This window comes from Macaca fascicularis, chromosome 15 (genome assembly GCF_037993035.2).
Source record: "Macaca fascicularis isolate 582-1 chromosome 15, T2T-MFA8v1.1".
Classification (NCBI taxonomy): Eukaryota; Metazoa; Chordata; class Mammalia; order Primates; family Cercopithecidae; genus Macaca; species Macaca fascicularis.
The window spans coordinates 63,692,878-63,719,430 of NC_088389.1; the positions used below are offsets into that span (position 1 = coordinate 63,692,878).

The 26,553-nt window shown below is 52.5% G+C and overlaps 2 protein-coding genes across 16 annotated transcripts in view; both read left to right on the forward strand.

Annotated features, from left to right (window-relative positions):
• Positions 1 to 10,721, forward strand: part of TLN1 (talin 1) — a 35,162-nt gene extending 24,441 nt beyond the window's left edge. For 7 of the 8 annotated variants that reach the window (XM_065530374.1, XM_074017103.1, XM_065530376.1 and 4 more), the window contains 23 exons: positions 185 to 346; positions 589 to 729; positions 824 to 1,005; positions 1,177 to 1,309; positions 1,527 to 1,628; positions 1,712 to 1,882; positions 1,967 to 2,116; positions 2,227 to 2,328; positions 2,408 to 2,527; positions 3,262 to 3,408; positions 3,580 to 3,746; positions 3,904 to 4,087; positions 4,178 to 4,303; positions 4,402 to 4,518; positions 7,678 to 7,863; positions 7,973 to 8,080; positions 8,587 to 8,692; positions 8,892 to 9,016; positions 9,123 to 9,248; positions 9,377 to 9,439; positions 9,552 to 9,734; positions 9,885 to 10,013; positions 10,141 to 10,721. In XM_065530374.1, coding sequence (XP_065386446.1) covers positions 185 to 346; positions 589 to 729; positions 824 to 1,005; positions 1,177 to 1,309; positions 1,527 to 1,628; positions 1,712 to 1,882; positions 1,967 to 2,116; positions 2,227 to 2,328; positions 2,408 to 2,527; positions 3,262 to 3,408; positions 3,580 to 3,746; positions 3,904 to 4,087; positions 4,178 to 4,303; positions 4,402 to 4,518; positions 7,678 to 7,863; positions 7,973 to 8,080; positions 8,587 to 8,692; positions 8,892 to 9,016; positions 9,123 to 9,248; positions 9,377 to 9,439; positions 9,552 to 9,734; positions 9,885 to 10,013; positions 10,141 to 10,266 — 3,156 coding nt within the window. In that variant the 3' untranslated portion in view covers positions 10,267 to 10,721. Of the gene's footprint in view, positions 1 to 184; positions 347 to 588; positions 730 to 823; positions 1,006 to 1,176; positions 1,310 to 1,526; positions 1,629 to 1,711; positions 1,883 to 1,966; positions 2,117 to 2,226; positions 2,329 to 2,407; positions 2,528 to 3,261; positions 3,409 to 3,579; positions 3,747 to 3,903; positions 4,088 to 4,177; positions 4,304 to 4,401; positions 4,519 to 7,677; positions 7,864 to 7,972; positions 8,081 to 8,586; positions 8,693 to 8,891; positions 9,017 to 9,122; positions 9,249 to 9,376; positions 9,440 to 9,551; positions 9,735 to 9,884; positions 10,014 to 10,140 lie in introns of those variants that run through there. The other variant, XR_012424568.1, reaches the window with a different exon arrangement.
• A 7,448-nt stretch (positions 10,722 to 18,169) lies between these two features.
• TPM2 (tropomyosin 2) lies at positions 18,170 to 26,382 on the forward strand. 8 transcript variants are annotated; one of them, XR_012424583.1, is made up of 10 exons: positions 18,170 to 18,391; positions 18,825 to 18,950; positions 22,616 to 22,749; positions 22,844 to 22,961; positions 23,056 to 23,126; positions 23,256 to 23,331; positions 23,588 to 23,663; positions 23,845 to 23,907; positions 24,080 to 24,149; positions 26,227 to 26,382. XR_012424583.1 is itself a non-coding variant. In XM_005581364.4 (9 exons), the coding sequence occupies exons 1-9, from the start codon at positions 18,278 to 18,280 to the stop codon at positions 26,307 to 26,309; spliced, it is 855 nt and encodes a 284-aa protein (XP_005581421.1). In that variant the 5' UTR covers positions 18,170 to 18,277; the 3' UTR covers positions 26,310 to 26,382. The 8 variants fall into 8 exon arrangements, 4 of the variants coding, with proteins under 4 accessions (XP_005581421.1, XP_005581419.1, XP_073873279.1 ...); XR_012424582.1 differs by lacking the exon at positions 26,227 to 26,382 and adding an exon at positions 25,145 to 25,459; XR_012424581.1 differs by having other exon boundaries at positions 23,256 to 23,663.
• The last annotated feature ends 171 nt before the right edge of the window (positions 26,383 to 26,553 follow it).

The following is a 26,553-nucleotide window of genomic DNA, read 5'->3' on the forward strand; positions in this document are numbered from 1 at the left end:
TCCCATGCCCAGTTCATCTTTGGGTGTCTCTGTCTCCTAGATCTTGACTTTTCAGGTGACTCTGTTTTTCCTGTTTTGACTCCCCAGGGTATTGCTCTCCATCCTCTGACCCTAAAATGGCTCCTCCTTGGGTATGTACACCTCCTTCCTGCCCTCATTGTGGCTCTTCCACGTGTCTCCTCAGGTGCTCTCCGCAGCCACCATTGTGGCCAAACACACCTCTGCACTGTGTAACAGCTGTCGCCTGGCTTCTGCCCGTACCGCCAATCCTACTGCCAAGCGCCAGTTTGTACAGTCAGCCAAGGAGGTGGCCAACAGCACAGCTAATCTTGTCAAGACCATCAAGGTTCCCAGTGCTTGAATTCCCAGCCTCTCCCTGACCTGTCCGATCTTCTCTCCCGAGTCCCCCAGTTATTCTCTGAGGCCTTCTACCAAATCCCTTCTGCCTGAGCCCAAACTCTTTCTATCCAGACTGACCCCCTAGCCTCTCCCCAAATCCTTTAAGTCCTGGGAAGGAGACCTGGACTTCACTTCCTATACCCCCTATGCCTGCATCCCAAGTCCTGAGAGCCTCTCTGTCACTTCTAGGCGCTAGATGGGGCCTTCACAGAGGAGAACCGTGCCCAGTGCCGAGCAGCAACAGCCCCTCTGCTGGAGGCTGTGGACAATCTGAGTGCCTTTGCGTCCAACCCTGAGTTCTCCAGCATTCCTGCCCAGATCAGCCCTGAGGTGAGGCGATGTGAAGGGGGACCTGACAGGCCAGCTTATCACCTCATCTTCCAGGGAATCCTGAGACTTACCTTCCTGCCTCCCCTCTCCCCAGGGTCGGGCTGCCATGGAGCCCATTGTGATATCTGCCAAGACAATGTTAGAGAGTGCTGGGGGACTCATCCAGACAGCCCGGGCCCTCGCAGTCAATCCCCGGGACCCCCCGAGCTGGTCAGTGCTGGCCGGCCACTCCCGTACTGTCTCAGACTCCATCAAGAAGCTAATTACAAGCATGAGGTACTGAGGGGTGGAGAACCAGTGTGGCTGGGGGGCACACATTGTGGCAGAATGGAGGATGGGCACTTAAGTGCAATTAGATGGGATGGTGTTGGGAGGATATAGGGGAAGGATAGGCTGGCCTTGCACTAGGGGATGTTCTTGGTGTTGGAGCCCCTGATGTGTCTGCAGGGACAAGGCTCCAGGGCAGCTGGAGTGTGAAGCGGCCATTGCAGGTCTGAACAGTTGTCTACGGGACCTAGACCAGGCTTCCCTCGCTGCAGTCAGCCAGCAGCTTGCTCCCCGTGAGGGAATCTCTCAAGAGGTGAGGGGGAGAGGGTTATCTGGAAAGATGTGTCTAGGAAGAGAAATGTCATACTCAAAGAAGCTGGGGGATCATGGAGTGGCTTCTTAGGGACATCAAAGGGCTAGGATGTGCCAAGGAGGGTTAGGGTATTCAGTATGAAAGGAAGAGCAGTCCTGTGTAGCCAGAGGGTCCTATTGCAGGTCACGATCAGGGCTAAAGTCCACTTCCTCCCCAGGCCTTGCACACTCAGATGCTCACTGCAGTACAAGAGATCTCCCATCTCATTGAGCCACTGGCCAATGCTGCCCGGGCTGAAGCCTCCCAGCTGGGACACAAGGTACCTATGGAGACTCATGGGAAATCCCAGGGAGTAGGGTGAGAAAGAGGGGACCTGACCCCTAGTCCAACCCCTTGCCTCAGGTGTCCCAGATGGCCCAGTACTTTGAGCCGCTCACCCTGGCTGCAGTGGGTGCTGCCTCCAAGACCCTGAGCCACCCGCAGCAGATGGCGCTCCTGGACCAGACTAAAACATTGGCAGAATCTGCCCTGCAGTTGCTATACACTGCCAAGGAGGCTGGTGGTAACCCAAAGGTATTGAGGGTTGGGAGGGAGGAGCTGTTACTAGCAAGAGGCTGGAGAAACAGGAACAACAGAGCTCTTCTTCTCTCCCCACAGCAAGCAGCTCACACCCAGGAAGCCCTGGAGGAGGCTGTGCAGATGATGACAGAGGCCGTAGAGGACCTGACAACAACTCTCAACGAGGCAGCCAGTGCTGCCGGGGTCGTGGGTGGCATGGTGGACTCCATCACCCAGGCCATCAACCAGGTTAGAGTCTTGGGGTGCCTGTAGACACTGAGGCTACCCTGGGCCAGAGCCTCCAAGCACAGTGGCAGAGACCTTAACAGTCTTTCCCTGTCCCTGTCCTCCCCCTTCAGCTAGATGAAGGACCAATGGGTGAACCAGAAGGTTCCTTCGTGGATTACCAAACAACTATGGTGCGGACAGCCAAGGCCATTGCAGTGACCGTTCAGGAGATGGTGAGTTTGGGCGAGTGCCAGAGGACTGCCCTCGGAGAGCTGACTTTGGATATAACTTCACTCCTTCCATTATCACCAGGTTACCAAGTCAAACAGCAGCCCAGAGGAGCTGGGCCCTCTTGCTAACCAGCTGACCAGTGACTATGGCCGTCTGGCCTCGGAGGCCAAGCCTGCAGCGGTGGCTGCTGAAAATGAAGAGGTAAACGTGGAGGCAGCTCTGCCCTGCCCCCTGCCCCTTGTTCCTGATGTGTCAGCGTCTAGGGCTGTCCCACCCCCACCCTCTCTGGTCTTTCATAGAAAGGGGAACAACCTCAGGGCCACTCTGCTGAACACTAGTGAGGCTCTGGGTAGGGACAGAGGATCAAAGCCTTCTTCAGTCACGGGTACAAAGGAGACAGCTCAGAATCTGGAGCCTTCCTGGACCTGCCTCTTTGGCTTCTGCTGACCCTCATCTGGGCCTACGGCTGCTTCTGTGCTGTGCTGCCAGTCCATGTTCTTGTTCTTTCTTGCTGCAAGGCCATGAAGCTCTTCCTTACCTAAGCCTCTAGCTTTCCAAGAAACCAAGTAATTGGATCTTAGTAGGACACATGTAATCCCCATCCTCAAAACCCTCCATAACCCCATACAGGCCACATGGTAATCCATGGCCCTCTGATTCTAACACTCAAGCATAAAGTGCTCCTCCCCTCCTCCCCACTGTGCTTAACACAATCCTCACCACTTAGTGCCTGCATGCTACTATTTTCCATGTGTAGGAGGTTACCTCCTGTCTAAAGGACATGAAACCAGAAACGTCCTTGTGCTGGGAACTTTCTCTCTCTGCTGCTTTAATCTACGATGCATGTTTTTTCTATGTCCTTAGTGACTTTTCCAAGCACAGTGGTACCCTGAGTGCCCCTTGTAAAATCTCTCTCTCTTTCCCTCGGCTCACAGATAGGTTCCCATATCAAACACCGGGTACAGGAGCTGGGCCATGGCTGTGCCGCTCTGGTCACCAAGGCAGGCGCCCTGCAGTGCAGCCCCAGTGATGCCTACACCAAGAAGGAGCTCATAGAATGTGCCCGGAGAGTTTCTGAGAAGGTGACAATGCTCATCCCTGCAGATGGTGGGACTGCCTCCAAACTCTGTAGCCTTTGCCGTCCTCCTCCAGCCCTCTCAGCCCTCTCCTCTTGTCACTTCTCCCAGGCATGGGCAACCTTTCCATTTCACATGGCACCTTCCACAGTCACCACGTGACTTTCCCTACCCCAGGTCTCTCACGTCCTAGCTGCGCTCCAGGCTGGGAATCGTGGCACCCAGGCCTGCATCACAGCGGCCAGCGCTGTGTCTGGTATCATTGCTGACCTCGACACCACCATCATGTTCGCCACTGCTGGCACGCTCAATCGCGAGGGTACTGAAACTTTCGCTGACCACCGGTAAGACAGGACCTGGGCCTAAGGGAGGCAGACAGGTCAGGGCATGGGGCTGGAAGAGGCAGGATATCATTTGCTGGAATAGGGAAGACCTGGACCAGGCACCTTGGACAGGTTAGAGTGGGTAGGGGAGATCTGACTAAGCTGGGCCCTCCTTCAGGGAGGGCATCCTGAAGACTGCGAAGGTGCTGGTGGAGGACACCAAGGTCCTGGTGCAAAACGCAGCCGGGAGCCAGGAGAAGTTGGCGCAGGCTGCCCAGTCCTCCGTGGCGACCATCACCCGCCTCACTGATGTGGTCAAGCTGGGTGCAGCCAGCCTGGGAGCTGAGGACCCTGAGACCCAGGTAGCAACCTGATGCCCCTAATTCCAGCTGGAACCACTTCCTGTCCCGCTTCTTCCTCCCATAGACCAGAGCCAACCCTCTCCCATACAGGTGGTACTAATCAACGCAGTGAAAGATGTAGCCAAGGCCCTGGGAGACCTCATCAGTGCAACGAAGGCTGCAGCTGGCAAAGTTGGAGATGACCCTGCTGTGTGGCAGCTAAAGAACTCTGCCAAGGTTGGAGAGAATGAGAGCAACATCAGGAGGGGCACTGGATTAATGTACTTCCCCCTGTTCCTTAAAATCATTCCTCTACACTCCTCTGATACCTCCAGGTGATGGTGACCAATGTGACATCATTGCTTAAGACAGTAAAAGCCGTGGAAGATGAGGCCACCAAAGGCACTCGGGCCCTGGAGGCAACCACCGAACACATACGGCAGGAACTGGCGGTGAGTGAGAGTCTGGGGCATCAGGGACTAGGGTCAGAGAGAGGGATCCTGAAAGCCTGTGAACCTGTGCCACACATATACTCACAGACGGAGTCACACACAGTCTTCCCTCTCATCTATCGCCAGACTTTTTTTTTTTTTTTTGAGAAGGGTCTCGCTCTGTAGCCATCCTCCTCCAGCCTTCTCAGCCCTCTCCTCTTGTCACTTCTCCCAGGTGTGGGTAACCTTTCCATTTCACATGGCATCTTCCTCAATCACCATGTGACTTTCCCTACCCCAGGTCTCCCACGCCCTCCTTCTGGAGTGCAGTGGCGTGATCTCGGCTCACTGCAACCTCCACCTCCCAGGTTCCAGCAATTCTCATGCCTCAGCTTTCTGAGTCACTGGGACTACAGGTGCATACCATGCTGGCTAGTTTTTGTATTTTTAGTAGAGATGGGGTTTCACCATGTTGACCAGGCTGGTCTCGAACTCCTGGCCTCAAGTGATCCTCCCACCTTGGCCTCCCAAAGTGCTGGGATTACACTCATGAGCCACTGTGCCAGTGAGCTACACTCATGTCTGTCCCCTACCCACTTGTTTATTCTTTAGCATTTGACAACTGTCTTTTCACCACCCTCCCTCTTTCTCCAGTCACTAGTGGCCTCTTAATTGCCACATTCAGTGGCCACTTCTTGGCCTTCATCCTCTTCAAACATTTCCAAAGCATCTGACTCTGTTAACAAGCCTCTCTTTGAAATTCTTTCTTCCGCCAGGCACGGTGGCTCATGTCTGTAATTCCCAGCACTTTGCGAGGTTGAGGCAGGTGCATTACAAGGTCAGGAGTTCGAGACCAGCCTGGCCAACATGGCGAAACCCCGTCTCTACTAAAAATACAAAAATTAGCTGGGCATAGTGGTGTGCGCCTGTAGTCTCAGCTGCTTGGGAGGCTAAGGCAGGAGAATCGCTAGAACCCAGGAGGCGGAGGTATCAGTGAGCCAAGATGGCACCACTGCACTCCAGCCTGGGCGACAGAGCGAGACTCCATCTCAAAAAAAGAAAAAAAAAGAAGTTCTTTTTTCCCTTGGCCTAGATACTGGCTTTTCTCTTGTTTCTCAAACATCATTGAATCACCTTTAACCTAGTAAATGTAGAGGTCTTCCCAGGGTTGTACAAATAGCCTTCTTTCTCTCTTGTCTTCTTTGGCAAGTTTAACCACTTTCATTATTATTCTGTAAGAAGCAGACATCCAGTTCTGAGTTGAGTTATTTTCAACTGCCTGTTTGACATCACCACCTAGACACAGTGCCTCTGAATCATGACATGGTCCTCCTAATGGTGGGAACACCCTTGCACTCATGAAGATTCCACCTCAGTCATCTTTGACTTCACCATCTTAGCCACTATATCCAGGCTATTGCCATGTTCTTTCATTCTTCCTCCCTGGTGCCCTGTCCGCACTCTGGTTCACACTTCCATACTCTACTGCACTTTGGCTGTGGCACCAGCTTTCTCCCTGGTCTCCCTGATTCCGGTCCCTGCCACTCTCCTCTCTCCCTAGTCATCTTTCTGATTTCTAAATTCATCTTTCTAAGGTTCTGTTTTCACCTTTACTTGAAGATGTCCAAGTTGGAACTCTTGACTCTTTGCCTGCCATACCTGGTCCTTTCCTGGTCTTCCACCATCTCAGTAAACGGCACCTTATAGTAACTCGGTTCCTAAAGCCAGAAACCCAGCTTCAATATGTTAGACTTCTCTCTTTCTCTCATTCCCCACATCTAAGTTTTGTTAGTGCCCCTTCCAAATACAGCTCATTTTCTCTTTTTATCTCCCACCACTACCACACTGTCCAAACCATCATCAGTCCTTAATTGGATTTATACAGTAGTCTCTATCCAATCACCATGCTTCAACACTTGCCCCCTTCTTTGTACACAGTAGCCAGAATTATGTTTTTAAAATATAAATTAGAGCTGGACATGGTGGCTGATGCCTGTAAAATCCCAGCGCTTTGGGAGACTGAGATGGTAGGATCACTTCAGTGAGTTCAAGACTAGTCTGTACAACATAGCAAGATACTGTCTCTACAAAAAAATTTAAAGATTAGCTAGGCAAGGTGGCCCACGACTGTCCCAGCTACTCATGAGTCTGGAGGCAGGAGGATCCCTCACGCCCAGGGGTTCAAGGCTACAGTGAACTATGATCACTCCAGGGCACTCCAGCCTGGGTGACAGAGCAAGACCCTGTCTTAAATATATATTAGATTATGTCACCTCACTACTTAAAACCCATCAGTGATGACCCTGCTTGCTTCTCCAATCTCATCCTACTTTCCTCCTTTTTGCGCCCCATCCCCCTGCCCTATCAGTTCTGAGAACATGCCAGGCTCTCACCTGTTGCAGGCTCTTCCACTCACTTTTCTCCAGCTTTTTAAACGCTGTGCTCCTTCCAGTTCCTCAGGCTTCAGCTTCAGTGTCACCTCCTCAGAGGGCCCTTCCTTGACCACCTATCTGAAATAGTTCTCATCACAGCACTCTTTTTAAATTCTCTCATAATCCAAATCACAGTCCTCAGTTTTACTGCTTGTTTACTTATTTATTACCTGTGTCCAAAACCACAATGTAAGCTCCGTGAGAACAAGGAGCATCCCTAGCCCCTTGCATAGAATCTGCCACCTAGCTGATCTTTAATAAATGTTTGTAGATTGAACCCATACATCAAAATATTTTATGACTTTCACATATTATGTAAAATTCCAGGTTCCTCAGTGTGATACTCAAGGCCCCAATAACCTTTTCTTCACCATCCCTATATCCCAGAACATTCCTTGATACTTTCCCACTTGACATCTTGGTTGTTCATGCCCTACCATTTACCTAAAATGCCCTCCTATCATCTTTTATGTATATCTTTTACGGCCCAGCTCTGCCTCTCACCCCTTCAAGGGTTCTCTCTCTTTTGGGAATGAAAACCCAGCCAAAAGCCACTTTTGTAATTACTTTTGTGATTTCAAACAAACAAACAAACTCCCCAGTTGCTTCAGTCAGAAATGATAACCAGCTGCCTTCTGTTACATTCACTGTGATATGTGAATGTCTGCACCAAATCACATGCACACAGAGTTCTACACTGTCTCATAGTCTCAGCCACTGTAAAATCTTTCTTCTTCTGCCCCCACAGGTTTTCTGTTCCCCAGAGCCACCTGCCAAGACCTCTACCCCAGAAGACTTCATCCGAATGACCAAGGGTATCACCATGGCAACAGCCAAGGCCGTTGCCGCTGGCAATTCCTGTCGCCAAGAAGATGTCATTGCCACAGCCAATCTGAGCCGCCGTGCTATTGCAGATATGCTTCGGGCTTGCAAGGTAGAAATCCTTGAGGCATTTCTGTGAGGCAGCTTTTGGGGCAGAACATAGTGGGAAAGAAACTGTAGGGATCTGGGATCCTAAAACTAACATATTACTCTGGGGACAGGAAGCAGCTTACCACCCGGAAGTGGCCCCTGATGTGCGGCTTCGAGCCCTGCACTATGGCCGGGAGTGTGCCAATGGCTACCTGGAACTGCTGGACCATGTGCTGCTGGTAAGGGAGGGCGTAGCTTGTTCCTCATACCAGCTTCTCTGAATACACAGGCCTCTCTTCCTGCAGGCCTCACACCCTGCTCTCTGTTTTGCTCAGATCTCCTCCCTACCCCACCTTCTGTTTCCCAAATCTGTTCTCCTTTCCAAGTCTCCCTTTCTCCCAGGCCCTATCCTTCTTATCATCTTTGGTTCTCCCAGTCACCTCTTCCTCTTCCTCTTTTTTCTCCTCCCTTCCCACCTGATCACCCCCATCTCTACCTTCGTCATCTTTTTCATCTCATCATTCTCCTTGCTCCTTGCAGCCGGTGAGTGACACAGCCCCACTGTGTCCATCATGTGTGAGGTGTGATGCATGATGTGTGCTTGGATAGGCAGCGTGGTGTTTGAGGGCTGTGGTGTGGAGTGCTCTAGGGGTAGGGGTGAGGGGGCCAGGGTCTGCCCTATTTCATAGATCAGGGTAGACCCTAAGATGTGATGCTCTTTGTCCCCTGCCTGCTTCTTGCCCAGACCCTGCAGAAGCCAAGCCCAGAACTGAAGCAGCAGTTGACAGGACATTCAAAGCGTGTGGCTGGTTCCGTCACTGAGCTCATCCAGGCTGCTGAAGCCATGAAGGGTGAGGGGTGACCAGGGACAGGGATGGATGGAAAACCCTTATCATGGTGTGATCTCTGCTTCCTGGCTGGATAGCTCTGTGCTAGCCTCTGCCCATAGTCCCTACAGGTGCCAGGGCCTGATGATACTAACCATGCTCTCTGGTGCTTTTGACCTCTCCACTCTGCCTCAGCCTCTTTCCTCTTCCCTCATCCCACTAGGAACAGAATGGGTGGACCCAGAGGACCCCACAGTCATTGCTGAGAATGAGCTCCTGGGAGCTGCAGCCGCCATTGAGGCTGCAGCTAAAAAGCTAGAGCAGCTGAAGCCCCGGGCCAAACCCAAGGTCAGTCCTGCTCCCTTCCTCTTCCACCCTCACCATGGCAGAGTGTCCCCACCTTCCGCCCCATCTCTGACTTTACATCTCTCTCTGCAACCTTTGCTTATTGCAGGAGGCAGATGAGTCCTTGAACTTTGAGGAACAGATACTAGAAGCTGCCAAGTCCATTGCAGCAGCCACCAGTGCACTGGTAAAGGCTGCATCGGCTGCCCAGAGAGAACTAGTGGCCCAAGGGAAGGTGAGTGTTTAAATACCCACAAGAATGGGGACGGGTCGGCACTTTGATGTCCACACCCACATCCATAGCCAACGAGTCTTTGAAGTGAGGAAAATGGAGGTCTAAGCAGGCTCTTCTCCTTCCTGCAGGTGGGTGCCATTCCAGCCAATGCACTGGACGATGGACAGTGGTCTCAGGGCCTCATTTCTGCTGTAAGTGTGCAATACCCGCTAGGTCTCTTTCAGTTTGAGAGACTTCAAAAGGCTGGAGTGGGGATGGACCAGGGCAAGGGACATATTTTTAAGCAAACTCTCCCTGCTTTAGGCCCGGATGGTGGCTGCGGCCACCAACAATCTGTGTGAGGCAGCCAATGCAGCTGTGCAAGGCCACGCTAGCCAGGAGAAGCTCATCTCATCAGCCAAGCAGGTAGCTGCCTCCACAGCCCAGCTCCTTGTGGCCTGCAAGGTCAAGGCTGACCAGGACTCGGAGGCAATGAAACGACTTCAGGTGAGAACCCTGACCCATCCCATTGTCCCTTGGGCTATACTGCTTCAAACTGTCACTCCCGAGATGTATGTTTCTATGAGAGAATTGAGGGACTGTCTCAACTGGGACCCTACCTGAGTTCTCAACTTAGGCCACTTTCTCTCTGCCCAGGCTGCTGGCAACGCAGTGAAGCGAGCCTCAGATAACCTGGTGAAAGCAGCACAAAAGGCTGCAGCCTTCGAAGAGCAGGAGAATGAGACAGTGGTGGTGAAAGAGAAGATGGTCGGCGGCATTGCCCAGGTGAGCTTCACCCCAGACACTGAGGGATGCTGTCAGGAGGGCAGTCATGTTGTCTGTACTGGTCCCAACTTCCCTATGCCCCTGCTGTACATCCTCACTGAACTAAGTCCCTGATCTCCACCCTCAGATCATCGCAGCACAGGAAGAGATGCTTCGGAAGGAACGAGAGCTAGAAGAGGCGCGGAAGAAACTGGCCCAGATCCGGCAGCAGCAGTATAAGTTCCTGCCTTCAGAGCTTCGAGATGAGCACTAGAGAAGCCGCTTCTATTTAACGCAGACCCAGCCCAGAGACTCTTGCCTGCCACTACCAAAGCCTTCTGGGCTGTCAGGGCCCAATCTGCCCAACCCCAGCACTCCCCAAAGTGCCTGCCAAACCCCAGGGCCTGGCCCCGCCCAATCCCGCAGCACATCCCCTTTCCCCTCCCTAACCCCAAGTGCCTTCATGCCCTAGGGCCCCCCAAGTGCCTGCCCCTCCCCAGAGTATTAACGCTCCAAGAGTATTATTAACGCTGCTGTACCTCGATCTGAACCTGCCAGGGCCCCAGCCCACTCCACCCTGCCAGCAGCTTCCAGCCAGTCCCCACAGCCTCATCAGCTCTCTTCATCGTTTTTTGATACTATCTTCCCCCACCCCCAGCTACCCATGGGGGCTGCAGAGTTGTAAGCCCCAAACAGGTCATGTTCCAATAAAAATGATTCTACCTACAACCTCTGCCTGGCTTCAAGGGAGACAGAAGATTTCTCCCAGGGCAGTAGGGGAGAGAGTGGGGTTGAGTTCTGTCACCCTCCTTGATCCGGCTTGAAATGGGAGAGAAGACTGGCAGTCTGCCCCTGAGGTCGCTTCATCCTTGCACCCAGACCCCTAAAGTTATCCACTGGGGAAGCTGTGCCTGAGAAGTCATACTCCTGTTATCCTCACCTCACTGGCCAGCACCTAAGCCTCACAAAGTGTTGTTCTGCTGCTGCTGAGACAGCAGCTACTACAGCTCCTTGTGGCTACCAGGACATTCTGTTCTTCATGACTACTCAGGGTATGTCAACAAATCCAGTCCTTGACCAAATTCAAATTTTCAAAAGAAGCTTTGCTAAAAATAATAAGCCTGTAAGTGTCTGAGCCTAAGAGAACTATGGCCACAAAATTGATTGAAGCCATTAGCAAACAAAAAAATCCCAACTTGAGGCTGCCTCGGGTAGGCACCACTCTTGATTGGGTTGGGGCACTCCTGCCTAGAGAATCACTAAAAGGGAAAAGCTTGACCCAGGTGTGAGAATTTATTGTTAGAGGGGCAGAGCTCCCCTAGTGGCCAGGCAGGTGCTAGCAGCCCTGTTCCAGCCGCCCTGCTAATCTGGTGGGTCAGTGGAAGGAGCCAATCCGGAAGATGGATGCTGTGTGCTTCCATGTCCTCATCCACCCACTCTGCCCATAATGCATGGACTCTCTGACAGTCATCTCAGGTTGGCCTCTATTTTCATGCATGATTCTTTAGTCAACACTACCGCCTAGTACATTATTTCCTCAAGTAGAACACAAACACCACCCATCTGCTACTAACACCTTCTACTCCCACCACATTAGGGAAAGCTTGAAGTAGATGGAATGTAGCTGGTACGGTGGCTTGAGCCTCTAATCCCAGCTACTTAAAAGGCTGAGGCAGGAGGACTGCTTGAGACCAGGAGTTCAAGGCTGCAGTGAGCTATGGTGGTGCCACTGTGCGCCGGCCTGGGTGATGGAGTGAGAGCCCTTCTCTAAGAAATAAAGTAGATGAAACTCTAGGACAGCCCATTAGAGATGGTGCCAACTTCCTACCGTCACTCCTATCACCTGTGATTCATTCATTTAATATTTACTAAGCCATGCTTGTGCTAAGCACTGGAAAATTTAGATGTATTATCACTTCTCTGACGCAGAGGACTGGCAACTCCAGTACATACTGCAGGGGCTCCCTAATCCTAGATTCAATGTCATAGTATGAGTTGAGGGCCTTGGAGATCAAATCTCTTCTACAACCTCCCCGACAAGTGGTAGTCCAGACTCTGAACTCCAGCTATGAGCCCAGGACAACTGCTTACTCCTGTTATCATTTCCTTGTCATGTCCTCAGGAACTGGGACCAATCACATACTTCTCACTAGTGATACCTTGGGAGCCATCTGGGGAGAGGCTTTAAAACCCATTAGACCAGCAACTCTTCAAATGTGGTCCTCAGACCCCTAGGGTTCCCTAAGACCTTTTCAGGGGTCCATAGGTCAAAATTATTTTCATAACAATACCAAGACATTATTTTCCTTAGCTGGGGATGGTGGCGCACACATGTAATCCCAGCTACTCGGGAGGCTGAAGCACCAGAATTGCTTGAACATGGGACACAGAGTTGCAGTGAGCTGAGATCACGCCACTGCACTCCAGCCTGGGCAACAGAGAAAGACTCAAAAAAAATGTACTTGATGAAGTAAAAAAAAATTTTTTTTTTTTTTTTTTGAGACGGAGTCTTGGTCTGTAGCCCAGGCTGGAGTGTAGTGGCATGATCTCGGCTCACTGCAACCTCCACCTCCTGGGTCCCCATTCAAGAAATTCTGCCTCAGCCTCCTGAGAAGCTGGGATTACAGGCACATGCCACCATGCCCAGCTAATTTTTGTATTTTTAGTAGAGACGGGGTTTCACCATGTTGGCCAGACTGGTCTTAAACTCCTGACCTCGTGATCTGCCTGCCTCAGCCTCCCAAAGTGCTGGGATAACAGGCATGAGCCACCACGCCCAGCCTAAATGTATTAATTTAATTAAACCTTAATCCTGCAGGAAAAGTCTTTTCAACATTCTGTCTGATAAAGTGGGAAGTATGCATAAGGCATTTTGCATACCAAGGTATGATGGTTTTCAGGAGAAAATAACTTAGACCATTCTTTGAGTTCCGAGCTGAACTAGCTGCTTGTTTGTGGAATGCCACGTTTACTCAAAAGAATGACCGACAAACTGGTTATCAGACTTAGGTAGCTGGCAGAACTTTTATAAAAAGGAACAAAGTAAGTCTGTCACTTCAGGGAAAAATCTGACAGTGTTTGTTGCCAATGATACAGTTCAGGCTTTCAAGTGAAAAACAGAATTTTCGAATACTTGTATTTGCTACATGAGCTTCACAGCTTTCCAAAATTTAAAACTTAAAGACTTTACTGTTCTCCAGTATAATACTATGAAGAAAAACAAAGACTTTACGTTGAAACCTATTGTGATTTTTTATTTTATTTTTATTTATTTATGTATTTATTTATTTATTTAAGACAGAGTCTTACTCTGTTGCCCAGGCTGGAATGCAGTGGTGCAATCTCAGCTCACTGCAACCTCCACCTCCTGGGTTCAAGCAATTCTCCTGCCTCAGCCTCCTGAGTAGCTGGGACTACAGGCGCCCACCACGACACCCAGCTAACTTTTTATATTTTTAGTAGAGATAGGGTTTTGCCATGTTGCCCAGGCTGGTCTCGAACTCCTGAGCTCAGGCAATCCACCCACCTCGGCCCCCTAAAGTGCTGGGATTAAAGGCATAAGCCACTGCGCCTGGCCTGAAACCTATTGTGAATTTTTAAATAATGAAACATTAATATTTGGAAGATTTGCATAGCTCAGTGAATCAATTATTTTTCATATGACCAATGCACGATGTTACAAAATCATGCATGGGTAAAAGATCCAATCAAGGTGCAGTTCAGGAAAACGGATTTTTTTTTTTTTTTTTTTTTTTGAGACAGAGTCTTGCTCTGTCACCCAGGCTGGAGTGCAGTGGTGCAATCTCGGCTCACTGCAACCTTCACCTCGCAGGTTCAAGTGATTCCCCTGCCTCAGCCTCCCGAGTAGCTGGGATTACAGGCGTGTGCCACCACCACACCCGACTAATTTTTGTAGGTTTAGTAGAGACAGGGTTTCACCATGTTGGCCAGGGTGGTCTCAAACTCCTGACCTCAGGTGATCCACCCACCTCGGCCTCCCACAGTGCTGGGATTACAGGCGTGAGCTGCCGCACTCGGCCAAAACAATGGATTTTAGTTTAACAGTACAAAAAGGTCATTGATATTGTTTCAGGTTCTACATGGCAACTGCCCCTTAAGAAACTGCCAATTATCAGCCAGGCACAGTGGCTCAGGCCTGTAATTCCAGCACTTTGGGAGACTGAGGCAGGAGGGTAGCTTGAGCCTAGGAGTTTGAGACCAACCTAGGCAACATAGTGGGACACCATCTCTATTTAAAAAAATACAATAAAATAAAAGGCCAGGCATGATGGTGCACATGTGTAGTCCCAGCTACTGGAGGAGACTGAGTCGGAGAGAACACTTGAGCCCAGAAGGTCAAGGCTGCAGTGAGCCAAGCCGTGATTGTGTCACTGCACTACAGCCTGGGTGATAGAGCCAGACCTTGTCTCAAAAAAATCATAAATAGGCCAGGCCTGGCATGGTGGCTCACACCTGTAATCCCAGCACTTTGGGAGGCCAAGGCAAGCAGATTACTTGAGTTCAGGAGTTCGAGACCAGCCTAGCTAACACAGTGAAACCCCATCTCTACTAAAAATATAAAAAATTATCCGGGCATGGTGGCTGATGGCTGTAGTCCCAGTTACTCGGGAGGCTGAGGCAGGAGAATGGTGTGAACCTGGGAGGCGGAGGTTGCAGTAAGCCGAGATTGTGTCACTGCACTCCAGCCTGGGCGACAGAGCGAGACTCTGTCTCAAAAAAACAAAACAAACAAACAAAAAAATACAACAGTTAGCTGGGTGCGGTGGCTTATGCCTGTAGTCCCAGCTACTCAGGAGGCTGAGGCAGGAGAATCACTTGAATCTCGGAGGCAGAGGTTGCAGTGAGCTGAGATCGCCCCGCTGCACTCCAGCCTGGGTGACAGCACAAGACTGTCTCAAAAAAATAAAAAACAAACAATAATAATCATAATAAGAAATAGACAAGTCTTGGTGGTTCACGCCTGTAATCCTAGCACTTTGGGAGGCCAAGTCAGACGGATCACTTGAGGTCAGGAGTTTGAGACCAGCCTGGCCAACACGGTGAAAGCCTGTTTCTACTAAAAATACAAAAATTAGTTAGGCATGGTGGTGCATGCCTGTAGTCCCAGCTACTCAGGAGGCTGAGATAGGAGAATTGCTTGAACCTGGGAGGCGGAGGTTGCAGTGAGCCAAGATCGCACCACTGCACTCCAGCCTGGGCAACCAAGCGAGACTCTGTCTCAAAATAAATTAAATAAATAAATAAATAAATAAATAAATAAATAAATAAATAAATCTTTCCAATTGCTTACCTGTTGTGAGACCAGATTTTCTTCATATGTCTCAGTAACCAACATAAAGCAACAGATCAAATATGAAGGAGATATTGAGAATCCAGCTGTCCCCTTGGAAGCCGGAGAGTAAAGAGATTTGTAAAAATGTAAAATAATTTCCATACTCTCATTAATTCGGAGAATGAGAATATAGTTATCTTTCATTTAGAACATTATGTTAACATGGTTAATGTGTAATGAGTTTATTTTTGTTATTTTTAACGAATTGATACATATTTAAAAGTTTTCTCAAGTTTCATTTTAATATGGCAACTATTGGTAGATATAACCCACTTCAACAAAAAAGCTGTTTGGGGGTCTTCAATAATTTTTAAGAGTGTGAAGGGTTCTAAGACCAAAAGACCCACACCATATTAGTGTATTTGAAAAGTACCCAGAACCTGGTACATAAAAAACTCATCTGGCAAATGTTCATGAAGTGCCAACTCTATGCCTGGTGCTGTGCTAGGCCTTGGGGATTCAGAATTGAGAACAATCGTTTCTGTTGAGGACTCACAGACCGGCGGAGGCGCCAAACCGGTATGAGAACAGTTATACCATGGGCCTAGGATGAGGGTGAGAGCCCGCACCAAGTACACGCACCTATTAGGTGAGGCGGTGGGAAGAGTAGTGGCCAGGGAAGGCTTCCCAGAAAAGCTGACATTTGATCTGAGTCTTAAAGGCCACTAGGAATCAGCCAAGGGGAAGGGCATTTTAGGGAGAGGGAACAGAATGCATAAACTGTGGAAGCTTTAAGAAAAGTATGGCTATTTCCAGCTCCTGCACGTAGCTCATTACGAATGCAGCATGAGGTACAAGTCTGAATACTGGGGGTGAGGTTGGGCATGGAAGGAGATGAGGCCGGAGAGGCAGGCAAGAGCCAAAACAGCAGGGCTTCTATACCATATTAAGAAATGTGGATTCTTTTTTTTCTCCTCAAAACAGGCAGGGTGCCCGCACGCCTGTAATCCCAGCTACTCAGGAGGCCGAGTCGGGAGGACCACTTGAGCCCATAAATTCAAGACCAGCCTGGGCAATCTAGCAAGCTCCCGTCTCAAAAAAAGGTGGGGGAACAGGGATTAGGGAGGGGTTTGGAGGATTTTAGATAATATTCGCATTAACTTTTAAAAAGTTATTTGACAATGTCATGGGACAGTCAAATGAATGAATGAATGGAGGAACCAGAAGTAAAACTACAAAACACTTAGACTGGAGAATGCATAAGGAGCGGCCAGAAGCCAGCCCAGACCGACCCGAGGAGGAACCTCATTGGTAGAAGCAGCCTCTCCAGGATAAGGGGGATGTGAGACGCGAAGGGCAGGGGAAACCCAGTGGTCCAGCATAGGCTACTGGTGGATGAGGGGTCTTCCATGGAGTTAGAGGAACACTGCCAGGTCAGGCCAGGGTTGCTCTCCGTGTGGCTAGCAGGCAGCTAAACAGATCTGAATGCATTTCCACGCCTCCTCCCTACCGCCCCGGCCCGCAGCCTCGGGTTCCCACGGTCCCCAGTCCACTGCAAAATCCAGGCTTCCCGCCCCTCTACGACTGGAGGGTAGGGGCGAGGCTAGCAGCTCCCTCCCGGCTTCCTCCGCTTGTTCTCTCCTCTCCTTCCCCCTCCTCCGGGCGGCTCTCCACTTCCTCTCCCCTCACCCCACCCCAGGGAAAAACGAAAACAAACACCCTTGCGCCCCGCACCTCCGACTCCCGCACCCCACGACCCGGCTCCGGAACTGCTTTGGCGGCCTGGGTCGGAGAAGGCACCTCGCCTCGGACCCCCTACGCCCCGCAGCTCAGTGACTCTTCGCCTCGCCCCTCGCCTTCCCCGCCCCAGCCCGACTCCGCCTCCCAATGGGGAAACATCCCAAAAAAGGGCAGAAAAGAAATTTCAGCATAAAGTTGGCCCACTGGGAAAGAGGGGAGCGTCCGCGGGGAGCGGGGGAAGAGAGGGAGGGCGCGCGGAGGGGAGTGGGGCCAGGCGAGCCGGGGCCGCGGAGCGGAGGGGTTCGTTACCCGTCCGGGTGGGAGCGGGGGCGGGGAACGCGCGGTGACCAGCCCAGCCGCAACCGCGTGGAAAATATGCGGGACACGTGGGGGGCTGGGCGGGGAGCTGGGTCCTGAGCCGCCGGGCGCTCGCAGGAAGGGCCTGGCTCCAGGGGCGGGGGCTGGGAGGGGAGGCGAGGGGATGAGAGGTCAGGCCGGTCCCGGGGGCAGCAAGCCCGGCCACACTCCGCACCGCGACCGGGGCTCTGGGCTCGCCTCCTGCCTCAGTTTCCCCAAGCCCCCGATGAGACTCCGCTACTACCACCACGTCGATAACGCAAACTTAGAGGGACTCTGGGTAAACTGAGGCACTCAAATTGCCGAGGAGCTCCGCCTCCCAAGAGACATTTAATCCAGGGGGATTTGCAGGAAACTTCTAAATTAAGGGTAGCGGCTGCTGCAGCTGAGGGGGGGCACGCCGGTCGCTGCGCCTGGGCAGCTGCCGTGAGCTCACGCCCCGAAATAGCCCCAGGGGCCCCAGCCGCAGCTGCCACTGGGTCCGGCTGTCACTCAGAGGAAGCACGGAGCCCCCAGCCCAAAGGTCCCCTCCCCTCCGCAGCGCCGGAGTTTTTCCAGCCGACCTTCTGCTACTTTTTCCTCCGACGGCTGGCGGGGAAGAGGGGAATGGGGGCGGGACCCCAAGGGAGGCGGTCCCCAGTGGGTGGGCGAAGGGGGCGGGCGCGCCCCCCGGCCGGGCCGTGCTTCTGCCCCTACAAGGTTTGGGCCGAGGTGGGGGAGGGTCCTGGTTGCCGGCCCCGCCCGGTCCCTCCCTGCCTTTTAGGCGCCCGCGCGGCCGGGACGTCCCAGCTCCGCTTGGTCCTCCTCGCCTGCCACCCGTGCACCCAGTCCGCTCAGCCAGCCCAGTCCGTCCAGTCCTCACCGCCTGCCGGCCTGCCCACCCCCCACCGCAGCCATGGACGCCATCAAGAAGAAGATGCAGATGCTGAAGCTGGACAAGGAGAACGCCATCGACCGCGCCGAGCAGGCCGAAGCCGACAAGAAACAAGCTGAGGACCGCTGCAAGCAGGTTAGGGCCGGGCCCAATGCAGCCTGCTCTCCCCCGCGCCAAGGGCAGGGGTGGGCTGCTGCCATGGGTCCCCCAGCCCTGGGCCTGCCCACCAGGGCTCTCTCCCACCCAGTGTGCGGGCTGGGCCTTCACATTACCCTCAGGGCCTTCCGCCAGAGCCGCTTATCTCCCCTACCCATAGCCTGGGGAAGCCTCAGGACCCTGATTTCCACTCCTGCCCTTGCTGAGCGTGGTTGGTCCTGCTCCTTGGAGCTTGAAGTTTTTTCTCTGTACAACAAGTCCCACCAGCACCCTTGACTGGACTATCCCTCTTCTGTTATTCGCTTCCATCTCAGTAGCCTCCAAATCTTAGTAGGGCCCCTACACGCACCGTGTCTCCATTCTGGGCCTGGGCCCCCTCCCAGCCTGGCTGACCAAGTCCCCTCTGTCCCAGCTGGAGGAGGAGCAGCAGGCCCTCCAGAAGAAGCTGAAGGGGACAGAGGATGAGGTGGAAAAGTATTCTGAATCCGTGAAGGAGGCCCAGGAGAAACTGGAGCAGGCCGAGAAGAAGGCCACTGATGTGAGTGTGGACTTGGGGGACAATGGGAGGAGTTAGGGCACTAGGGAGGGGCCCCCCAGGTATGGGAATAAGGGGATTAGGGGCACCTTATCCCCTTGTGTCCCCAGCACCAGGAAATAAATGGTTTCATCTCAGTAACCAGGGTTAGGGTAACCTTACACAAGTAATCCAAGACAGTGGATAAATCAAAACCACCTACCACTCCCCCCAGAGGACTTAGCCCTGTAATTCTGTTTGGTTCCAGCTTTTAGAATGTACAGTGATCAAGCAGTGAGTCATTGTGGGGGTGGAAGGTATAAGAATTTACCATCTACCTCAATTAATCCTCCAGCTGAAATTGGAGAGGAGACTGCAGCCATTTGGGGGTGGGGGGATGTGGGTGTGAGGTACTAGCAGGCAGGAGGAGGGAGAGGGATCCAGAGATGAGGCCTCACTTGAGTTACAACCCTAAGGGGCCATTAGAAATTCCCTGGCCTTGACCTCTGGCTTCTACAGCCCTGCTGTGCCCTGGGGCCCCAGCGGCTCAGTTTCTAATGGCTCCTCATTTACCCTCATTAAGCTGTCAGCCTGGAGACCACGCCAGGCCACAGGGCAGAGGGACAGGGCCACAGATGCCAAAGCAGCTACCTGGACAGGTTATTTACCCTGAGATTTCTCTGCCCACCCACAACCCCAACCAGACTTCACTTCCTGCCATTCCCAACCCCCTCCTTAAGGTAGGAGAATGGCCATATGGCTTTGGACATGGTAGTTTCCCCATTTTCTGCCTCAGTTTCCCCATCTTCCTTCCACCCAGGATTGTTTTAAGATGAACCTATGGTTAGATTAGCATAAAGCATGGTCTGAACATCAGAGATGACATTGCTGTTTGTGTCGACTGCTCATGTTCCCAGCCCCCCAGGGTTGGGCTTCTGTGACCTCCAGCCTCCAGTTTTGGTTCTCCACCAGTCCTGGCACTTGGGAGGGAGCTGACCTGCAGCTGCTAGCACAGACGACCCTGGGCATCTGACACTCTATAAATAACCAAGGCCCAGTGCAGCTGGAGGCAGGATTGGAAACCCAAGGAGCTGGTTGGGGCTGGAGGGGCGGGGGGGACAGGGACAGAGGTGGGGAGGCAGAGCCACGGCACCAGAAGCAGATAGGAAAGACTGCCCAAGCTTATTGGTGACCTTGAACACAGCACTCAACTTACATGGTGCCTCAGTTTCTCCCTCTCTCTTGCTTCCCATTTTTCTAATGGGGACAGTAGTGCCTGTCCTGTGGCTAGAGAGCAGCCCCTGTAACTGGGAAGAGCTTGAGGGGCAGGAAATGGCACATATCAGTCCCATGATGAGGACTTCAGGACCTTCCCAAACTTTCCAGTCTTTTGTCACTCCACCATCATGAAGAGTTTTTCTTTTACAGTCTCACCTCTCTCTAGGGTAGTCCTCCAATGTTCCCCACAGTGATTCTTCCCAACCCCCAATGCTGTCCCCAGAATCCTTCCACACTGAGTCATCCGGCCCTGTGCCCATGATGGGCCCTTGTCACTCTAGGTGGCCAAGCTCCAGGTGCCTTCAGCACCTGGAAGACAAGCTACCATCTACTCTCTATATATGGTGCTGTTTCTCCTGCCCTACAGTCCTACCAAGGACCTGCTTCCTATGCTGTGTCCAAGTGCTGCCCCCAGCCCCTCCCTCCACCTCCTTCCCCTACACAGGTCCTCTCTCCTCTCCACTCTGAAATCTCAGGGTCTCTGTGTCCTTGTTTGTGACAGAGAAAGGGGATAATCTAATATTTATGGAATATGGACCCTGTGCAGGCAATGTATTCAGTGCTTTCTGCATGTTATTTTACGATTTCCCAAACTTGGTATATCATCAAAATCACTAGGGGGCTTTAAAAAAAAGAGAAGATTCCCAAGCCCCCACCCTACACATCCCAATTCAGTGAATGTAGCATGGAGTAAGAGAACCTGTTTAGTTTGATGGACCTCACTGGGGGTCCTGTTGATTAATTGAGTATCAGAAACACTGGATTATCTCAGAACAGCCTTAAGAAGAAGGAACTGTTATTGTTAACTCCAACTTGTGAAGGAGGAAACTGAGACTTAGAGAGGCTAAATAAGTTGCCCACAGTTACACAAGTGTTGAGTGGCTGAGCTGTGGCTCAAAGACAAGTCTGACTCAGAGCTGATGCTCTTAACACCAGGCTGCGCTGCTCCTCTCATTTTCCTTTATTGGCACTTGCCTTGCTCTGCCCTTTTTCTCAGTGTTTGAGCAGTTTTTATGAATTTTTTCCAAAACCTCCATGGTTTTGCCTCCTACTGCAAGCCCAGGAGCTGAGTAGACATCTCTCACACTGCCCCTGCATTGCCCCCAGCTCTCTGCTGGCCTTGGCAGGGAGCCCCTTGCTACAGCCATGGGTGTCCCTTATAGGCCTGCTCTTGGGCTTCTTGCTGGGAGTCTGCCTTGCAGCTGATAACAGATTACATCACTGAGCTTGATTCTTTTTTTTTTTTTTTTTTTTTTTTTGAGATGGGATCTTGCTATGTTGCCCAGGCTGGGCTCCTAGGGTCAAGCTGAACTCCCGCCTTAGGCTCCAGAGTAGCTGGGATGACAGGCGTGCACCACCATGCCCAGCATCACTGAGCTTGATTCTGTGACGGGCTATTCTTAGCAGCAGTGACGTCTGGTTGGCCTGATTCTTTCCCCATCCCCTTACCTGGGCCAGGCTTTGCTGTGTAGGAATCAGAGCTGCATCAGACCTGGCCCCAGCACTTGAAGTGCTCTCACAGGGAACAGGAGGACTCGTGTGCAGGTGACCTTTGGGAAACTAACTGTGCACGGTGCAGGAGAGGCCCTGCAGCAGGGGAGCGGAGCTCGTCAAGCAAGGAATGCATGTTTTTTTGAGACGGAGTTTCGTTCTTTTTACCCAGGCTGGAGTGCAGTGGCACGACCTCAGCTCACTGCAACTCTTCCGCCTCCTGGATTCAAGTGATTCTTGTGCCTCAGCCTCCCAAGTAGCTGGAATTACAGGTGCCCACCACCATGCTTGGCTAATTTTTTAATAGACAGGATTTCACCATGTTGGCCAGGCGGCTCTCAAACTCCTGACCTCAGGTGATCCACCCGCCTTGGCCTCCCAGAGTGCGGGGATTACAGGCGTGAGCCACCATGCCCGGCCTGAATGCGCTTTCTTTTTTTTTTTTTTTTTTTGAGACGGAGTCTGCTCTGTTGCCCAGGCTGGAGTGCAGTGGCCAGATTTCAGCTCACTGCAAGCCCCACCTCCCGGGTTTACGCCATTCTCCTGCCTCAGCCTCCCGAGTAGCTGGGACTACAGGCGCCCGCCACTTCGCCCGGCTAGTTTTTTGTATTTTTTTAGTAGAGACGGGGTTTCACCGTGTTAGCCAGGCTGGTCTTGATCTCCGGACCTCGTGATCCACCCGTCCCGGCCTCCCAAAGTGCTGGGATTACAGGCGTGAGCCACCGCACCCGGCCGAATGCACATTTTTACTGGAGCACAGTCTGGGGAGAAGATGACTGGTTGGGAAAAAATTACATAGAATGTCTAGAAACCAGGAAGCCTCAGTTCTTTCTGAGAAGAATCTTGCCATCCTCTGGAGCCTCTCTGATCCTTATCCAAGGCTAACGAGGCTTTTTTGACACCTGACCTCTGACCCACAGGCTGAGGCAGATGTGGCCTCTCTGAACCGCCGCATTCAGCTGGTTGAGGAGGAGCTGGACCGGGCCCAGGAGCGCCTGGCTACAGCCCTGCAGAAGCTGGAGGAGGCCGAGAAGGCGGCTGATGAGAGCGAGAGGTGGTTGGGGCCTTGGAGAGGATGGTCCGGGAAGGAGGAGGGAGCCTGTCTCTGCTAATCCTGACCCCACGCTCACCCTCTCCCTGTCTTTCAGAGGAATGAAGGTCATTGAAAACCGGGCCATGAAGGACGAGGAGAAGATGGAGCTGCAGGAGATGCAGCTGAAGGAGGCCAAGCACATCGCTGAGGATTCAGACCGCAAATACGAAGAGGTGACAGCCTTGCCCCTCTGCCTGCTCGCTGCCCAGCCTGCAACATGCCCAGTCCTTCTCCACTGATCTACCCTCTCTTTCTCACTTCCCTCAGGTGGCCAGGAAGCTGGTGATCCTGGAAGGAGAGCTGGAGCGCTCGGAGGAGAGAGCTGAGGTGGCTGAGAGGTAAAGATACCCTGGGGTGGCAAGTGGGCCCATTGGCCCTGGGGCCTTCCACATAGTGGGGAGGTAGCGTCCTAGGCTTGGGGCTATAGGGACAGGCCCTGTTCTCTGACCCCTGCCCGCTGCCCCCAGCCGAGCCAGACAGCTGGAGGAGGAACTTCGAACCATGGACCAGGCCCTCAAGTCCCTGATGGCCTCAGAGGAGGAGGTAGCGACCCCTCTGAACCTTTCTGGGCAATGGCGCCTTCTCTCAGCTCACCTTCCCTCCGTCTCAGCACTGCAGACTGCTCTTTCTCAGCTGCTGGGGATCAGGAAGGGCCTGGGGCTTCTGAGCCCTGCCTGCTATCACTCTCACAACTTTGCTCTTCTCTTCTCTCCTCCACCCATCCCCCGCTGTGCCATCTCCACTGTCTGGCTTCGCTGTGCCCTCACACCCCGCCCCCCCCGCCACACACCCCCTGCAGTAAATGTGGGGACCTAGAGGAGGAGCTGAAAATTGTTACCAACAACTTGAAATCCCTGGAGGCCCAGGCGGACAAGGTAGACGGGAGCAGAGGGGCAGTGAGGATGGGGTCCCACAGGGGAGGGAGGTGAGAGGCCCAAGGCAGGGAGGGGCTGGGTGTTCAACAGAGGCAAGATGGCCAGGAGCCTACGGGGTACAATGGAGAAATGAAGGATCTGTGGTGGTGCTGTACTGATGGCCTGTGTGTGTCCCCAAAAGTATTCCACCAAAGAAGATAAATATGAAGAGGAGATCAAACTGTTGGAGGAGAAGCTGAAGGAGGTGAGAGTCCTCTTCCAGTTCCCAGTCTCCCCTCAAGCCACCCTAGTCCTTGCCAGAGACAGCCTGTGGCAGGACACTTGAGGGTTGGGATGGGCAAGAAGCTTGACTTAGGCAGTAGTCTGTGGGAGGGCCTAATTCTTTGCCATTTCTCCCACCCTGCCTTTACCCCCAGGCTGAGACCCGAGCAGAGTTTGCTGAGAGGTCTGTGGCAAAGTTGGAGAAAACCATTGATGACCTAGAAGGTAAAAGAAGCCTTTATAAGTAGGTCCACACCTGCCGTGATTATCAGTCTGTCCCATACCTTCTCATCCCATTTTATTTGCTACCAGTAAACTAGGATTGGACCACGTAGGACCCTACCAACTCCCCAGCTCTGTGGGCCACGTCTACAATTCAAGTAATTGTAGCTGCCCACAGCACAACAACTCCAGTGCTTCTCAAACTTCAGCATGCATGGGAATCACTGGGAGATTTTTAAAAACAGATTTCTTGGCTCTGCCCCAAAGAGATTGCTGACTTTGGGCCGGAGGATTTACATTTCTAGCTAGTTCTCTGGTACTGCCGATGCTGCTGGTCCTCATGCCACACTCTGAGTGGCACCCATATAGACAATTGCGTCCCCGAGTGTAACGCAGTAGAGTTCTAGCTCAGAGACTGGCTTATTAACTAGAGAGCTATCGGACTGAACATCTAGGTCTGCATGACAACACTCATAGAAAACACTGTTTTAAGCTAGATTTGGCAAAAGCAAACATCCAGATATTTGTGAGTCTGTGGCTATTTCTATTGTTAACGGTGTTGTGGCTCAAGTCGCCTTTCCTTTTATTCTGTGCTAACCCTTTCACTTTCCCACTTCTCTCGCTTCCGGCCTTCTCAGGCAGCTGCAGTTTTACCTCCGGCTTTAGGAGGTTTGCGTTTTCTGGCTCCAGCACCCTCCCTCTCCTGCAAAGCAAGCACTTCTGCTTGTGGAGAGCACTGTGCCCACAGCTCCCTGGGGAGACAGGAGCTTCTGTGGGTAGAGCCAATTTGGGGTCCAGAGAAGGACAGAAAAGAGATGGGGTAGAGATGGGGAGAAGGAGTTCCCGACAGCCGTCCAACCTGTTCCCTGGCCTCCCTCTTTCACTCTGTCTTTGTGCACCTCTGATTCTGTTTTTCTTTCCATTGCCCTCTCTCCTTCCTCTTTCCCTCCACTCCCTTTCCCACACTCCCACCTGTTTGCCTCCCTGGACCCCCCCAGATGAAGTCTATGCCCAGAAGATGAAGTACAAGGCCATTAGCGAGGAACTGGACAACGCACTCAATGACATCACCTCCCTCTGAGCCCCACGCCAGCGTGGCCACCTCAGCCCTCTTCTCTCCTCTCCTTTCTATTCTCTCTATGGGGAGGGGAGCAGGCAGGAGGAGCAGAAATTGCCAACATTGCACAGCCAGGCTGGGAGCAGCCTAGGGAGACCCCCTATCATGCCCACCACCCACTCTGGCACTGGCTTCATCCTTTACCTGTCCCCTCCACCCCCCTTTGCTGCTTAATAAATTCTGAACTTGGTCTCCATGCTGTTTTCCTGCCCTCCAGAGAGCACCTCTATCGCCACCACGGAGCACTGGTTCACTCCTGACACCCTGACTCTTACTGACACCCCCAGCCCCTGCACTGAGCCCACCCACAAAACACCATGGCCCACGCTGAAACCCCTCTGCACAGGCACTCCCTGGCTGTCGCTCTCTGACTCACCGCTGCATGTGGACACGTGTAGCCCCGTCAAACCATGACCCCCTCTGGTGCCAATCACTGACCTCAGAGCACTTAGCTGGGGTTCCAGGATCAAACAGAGTGACTGGAAAGGAAGTAGGGTGGTGAGGTGCAGGACAGGGGCAAGAAGGTTGCAAAAGGTCTGGAATGGAGCTTGGAAAAAATGTTGGATACCTGCAACATGGGGCTTTCACTGCAGCGGCAGGTCTGTTTTCTACCTTAAGTCTGTCTGGCCCTTCCTTTCCTGGCGCAGTCTTTGTCTTACCTTCTGTCTCCAACTTTCTTAAACCTTCTAAAGAGGAGGATAAAGTAGTTTATGACTGAGGCCTCCCCACCCCACCTCCATGACCCTAAGGCCTTGAGTGAGGCATCCATGTCCGTCTTGTTGCCCTCATCCTGGTCAGTCCATCCATTTGTCCCTGCCATGGGGCCCTGAGGTCCCTGAATGCATGTGTCTTCCTGTGTCTCCTGACCCACTCAATGTTTATAGGTCACCTTCCCCTGGCCCTGCCCCCCTACGTCTCCCCCTTGTGTCTCCCTCCTCCCTCACCTGCTGCTTCCCCTCACAGAGACCTTGGCCAGTGCCAAGGAGGAGAACGTCGAGATTCACCAGACCTTGGACCAGACCCTGCTGGAACTCAACAACCTGTGAGGGCCCGCCCCACCCACAGCCAGGCTGTGGCTGCTGCCCCAACCCAATAAAACTGATGTTACCAGCTTCTCAAGGCCCTTTAAGCCTTTCTTTGGTGTTGGCAATGGAGTTTGAAGGACCCCTGAATGAGCAGGGCCTGGGTCCTTGCTCTGCATTAGGACTTCCTTTTCAGGGGAAACTGGGATGGGGGGCCTGGGCTCATTGAGGAGGGGCTGTGAACAGGCTGTGTGAAGCAGGAAGTCTG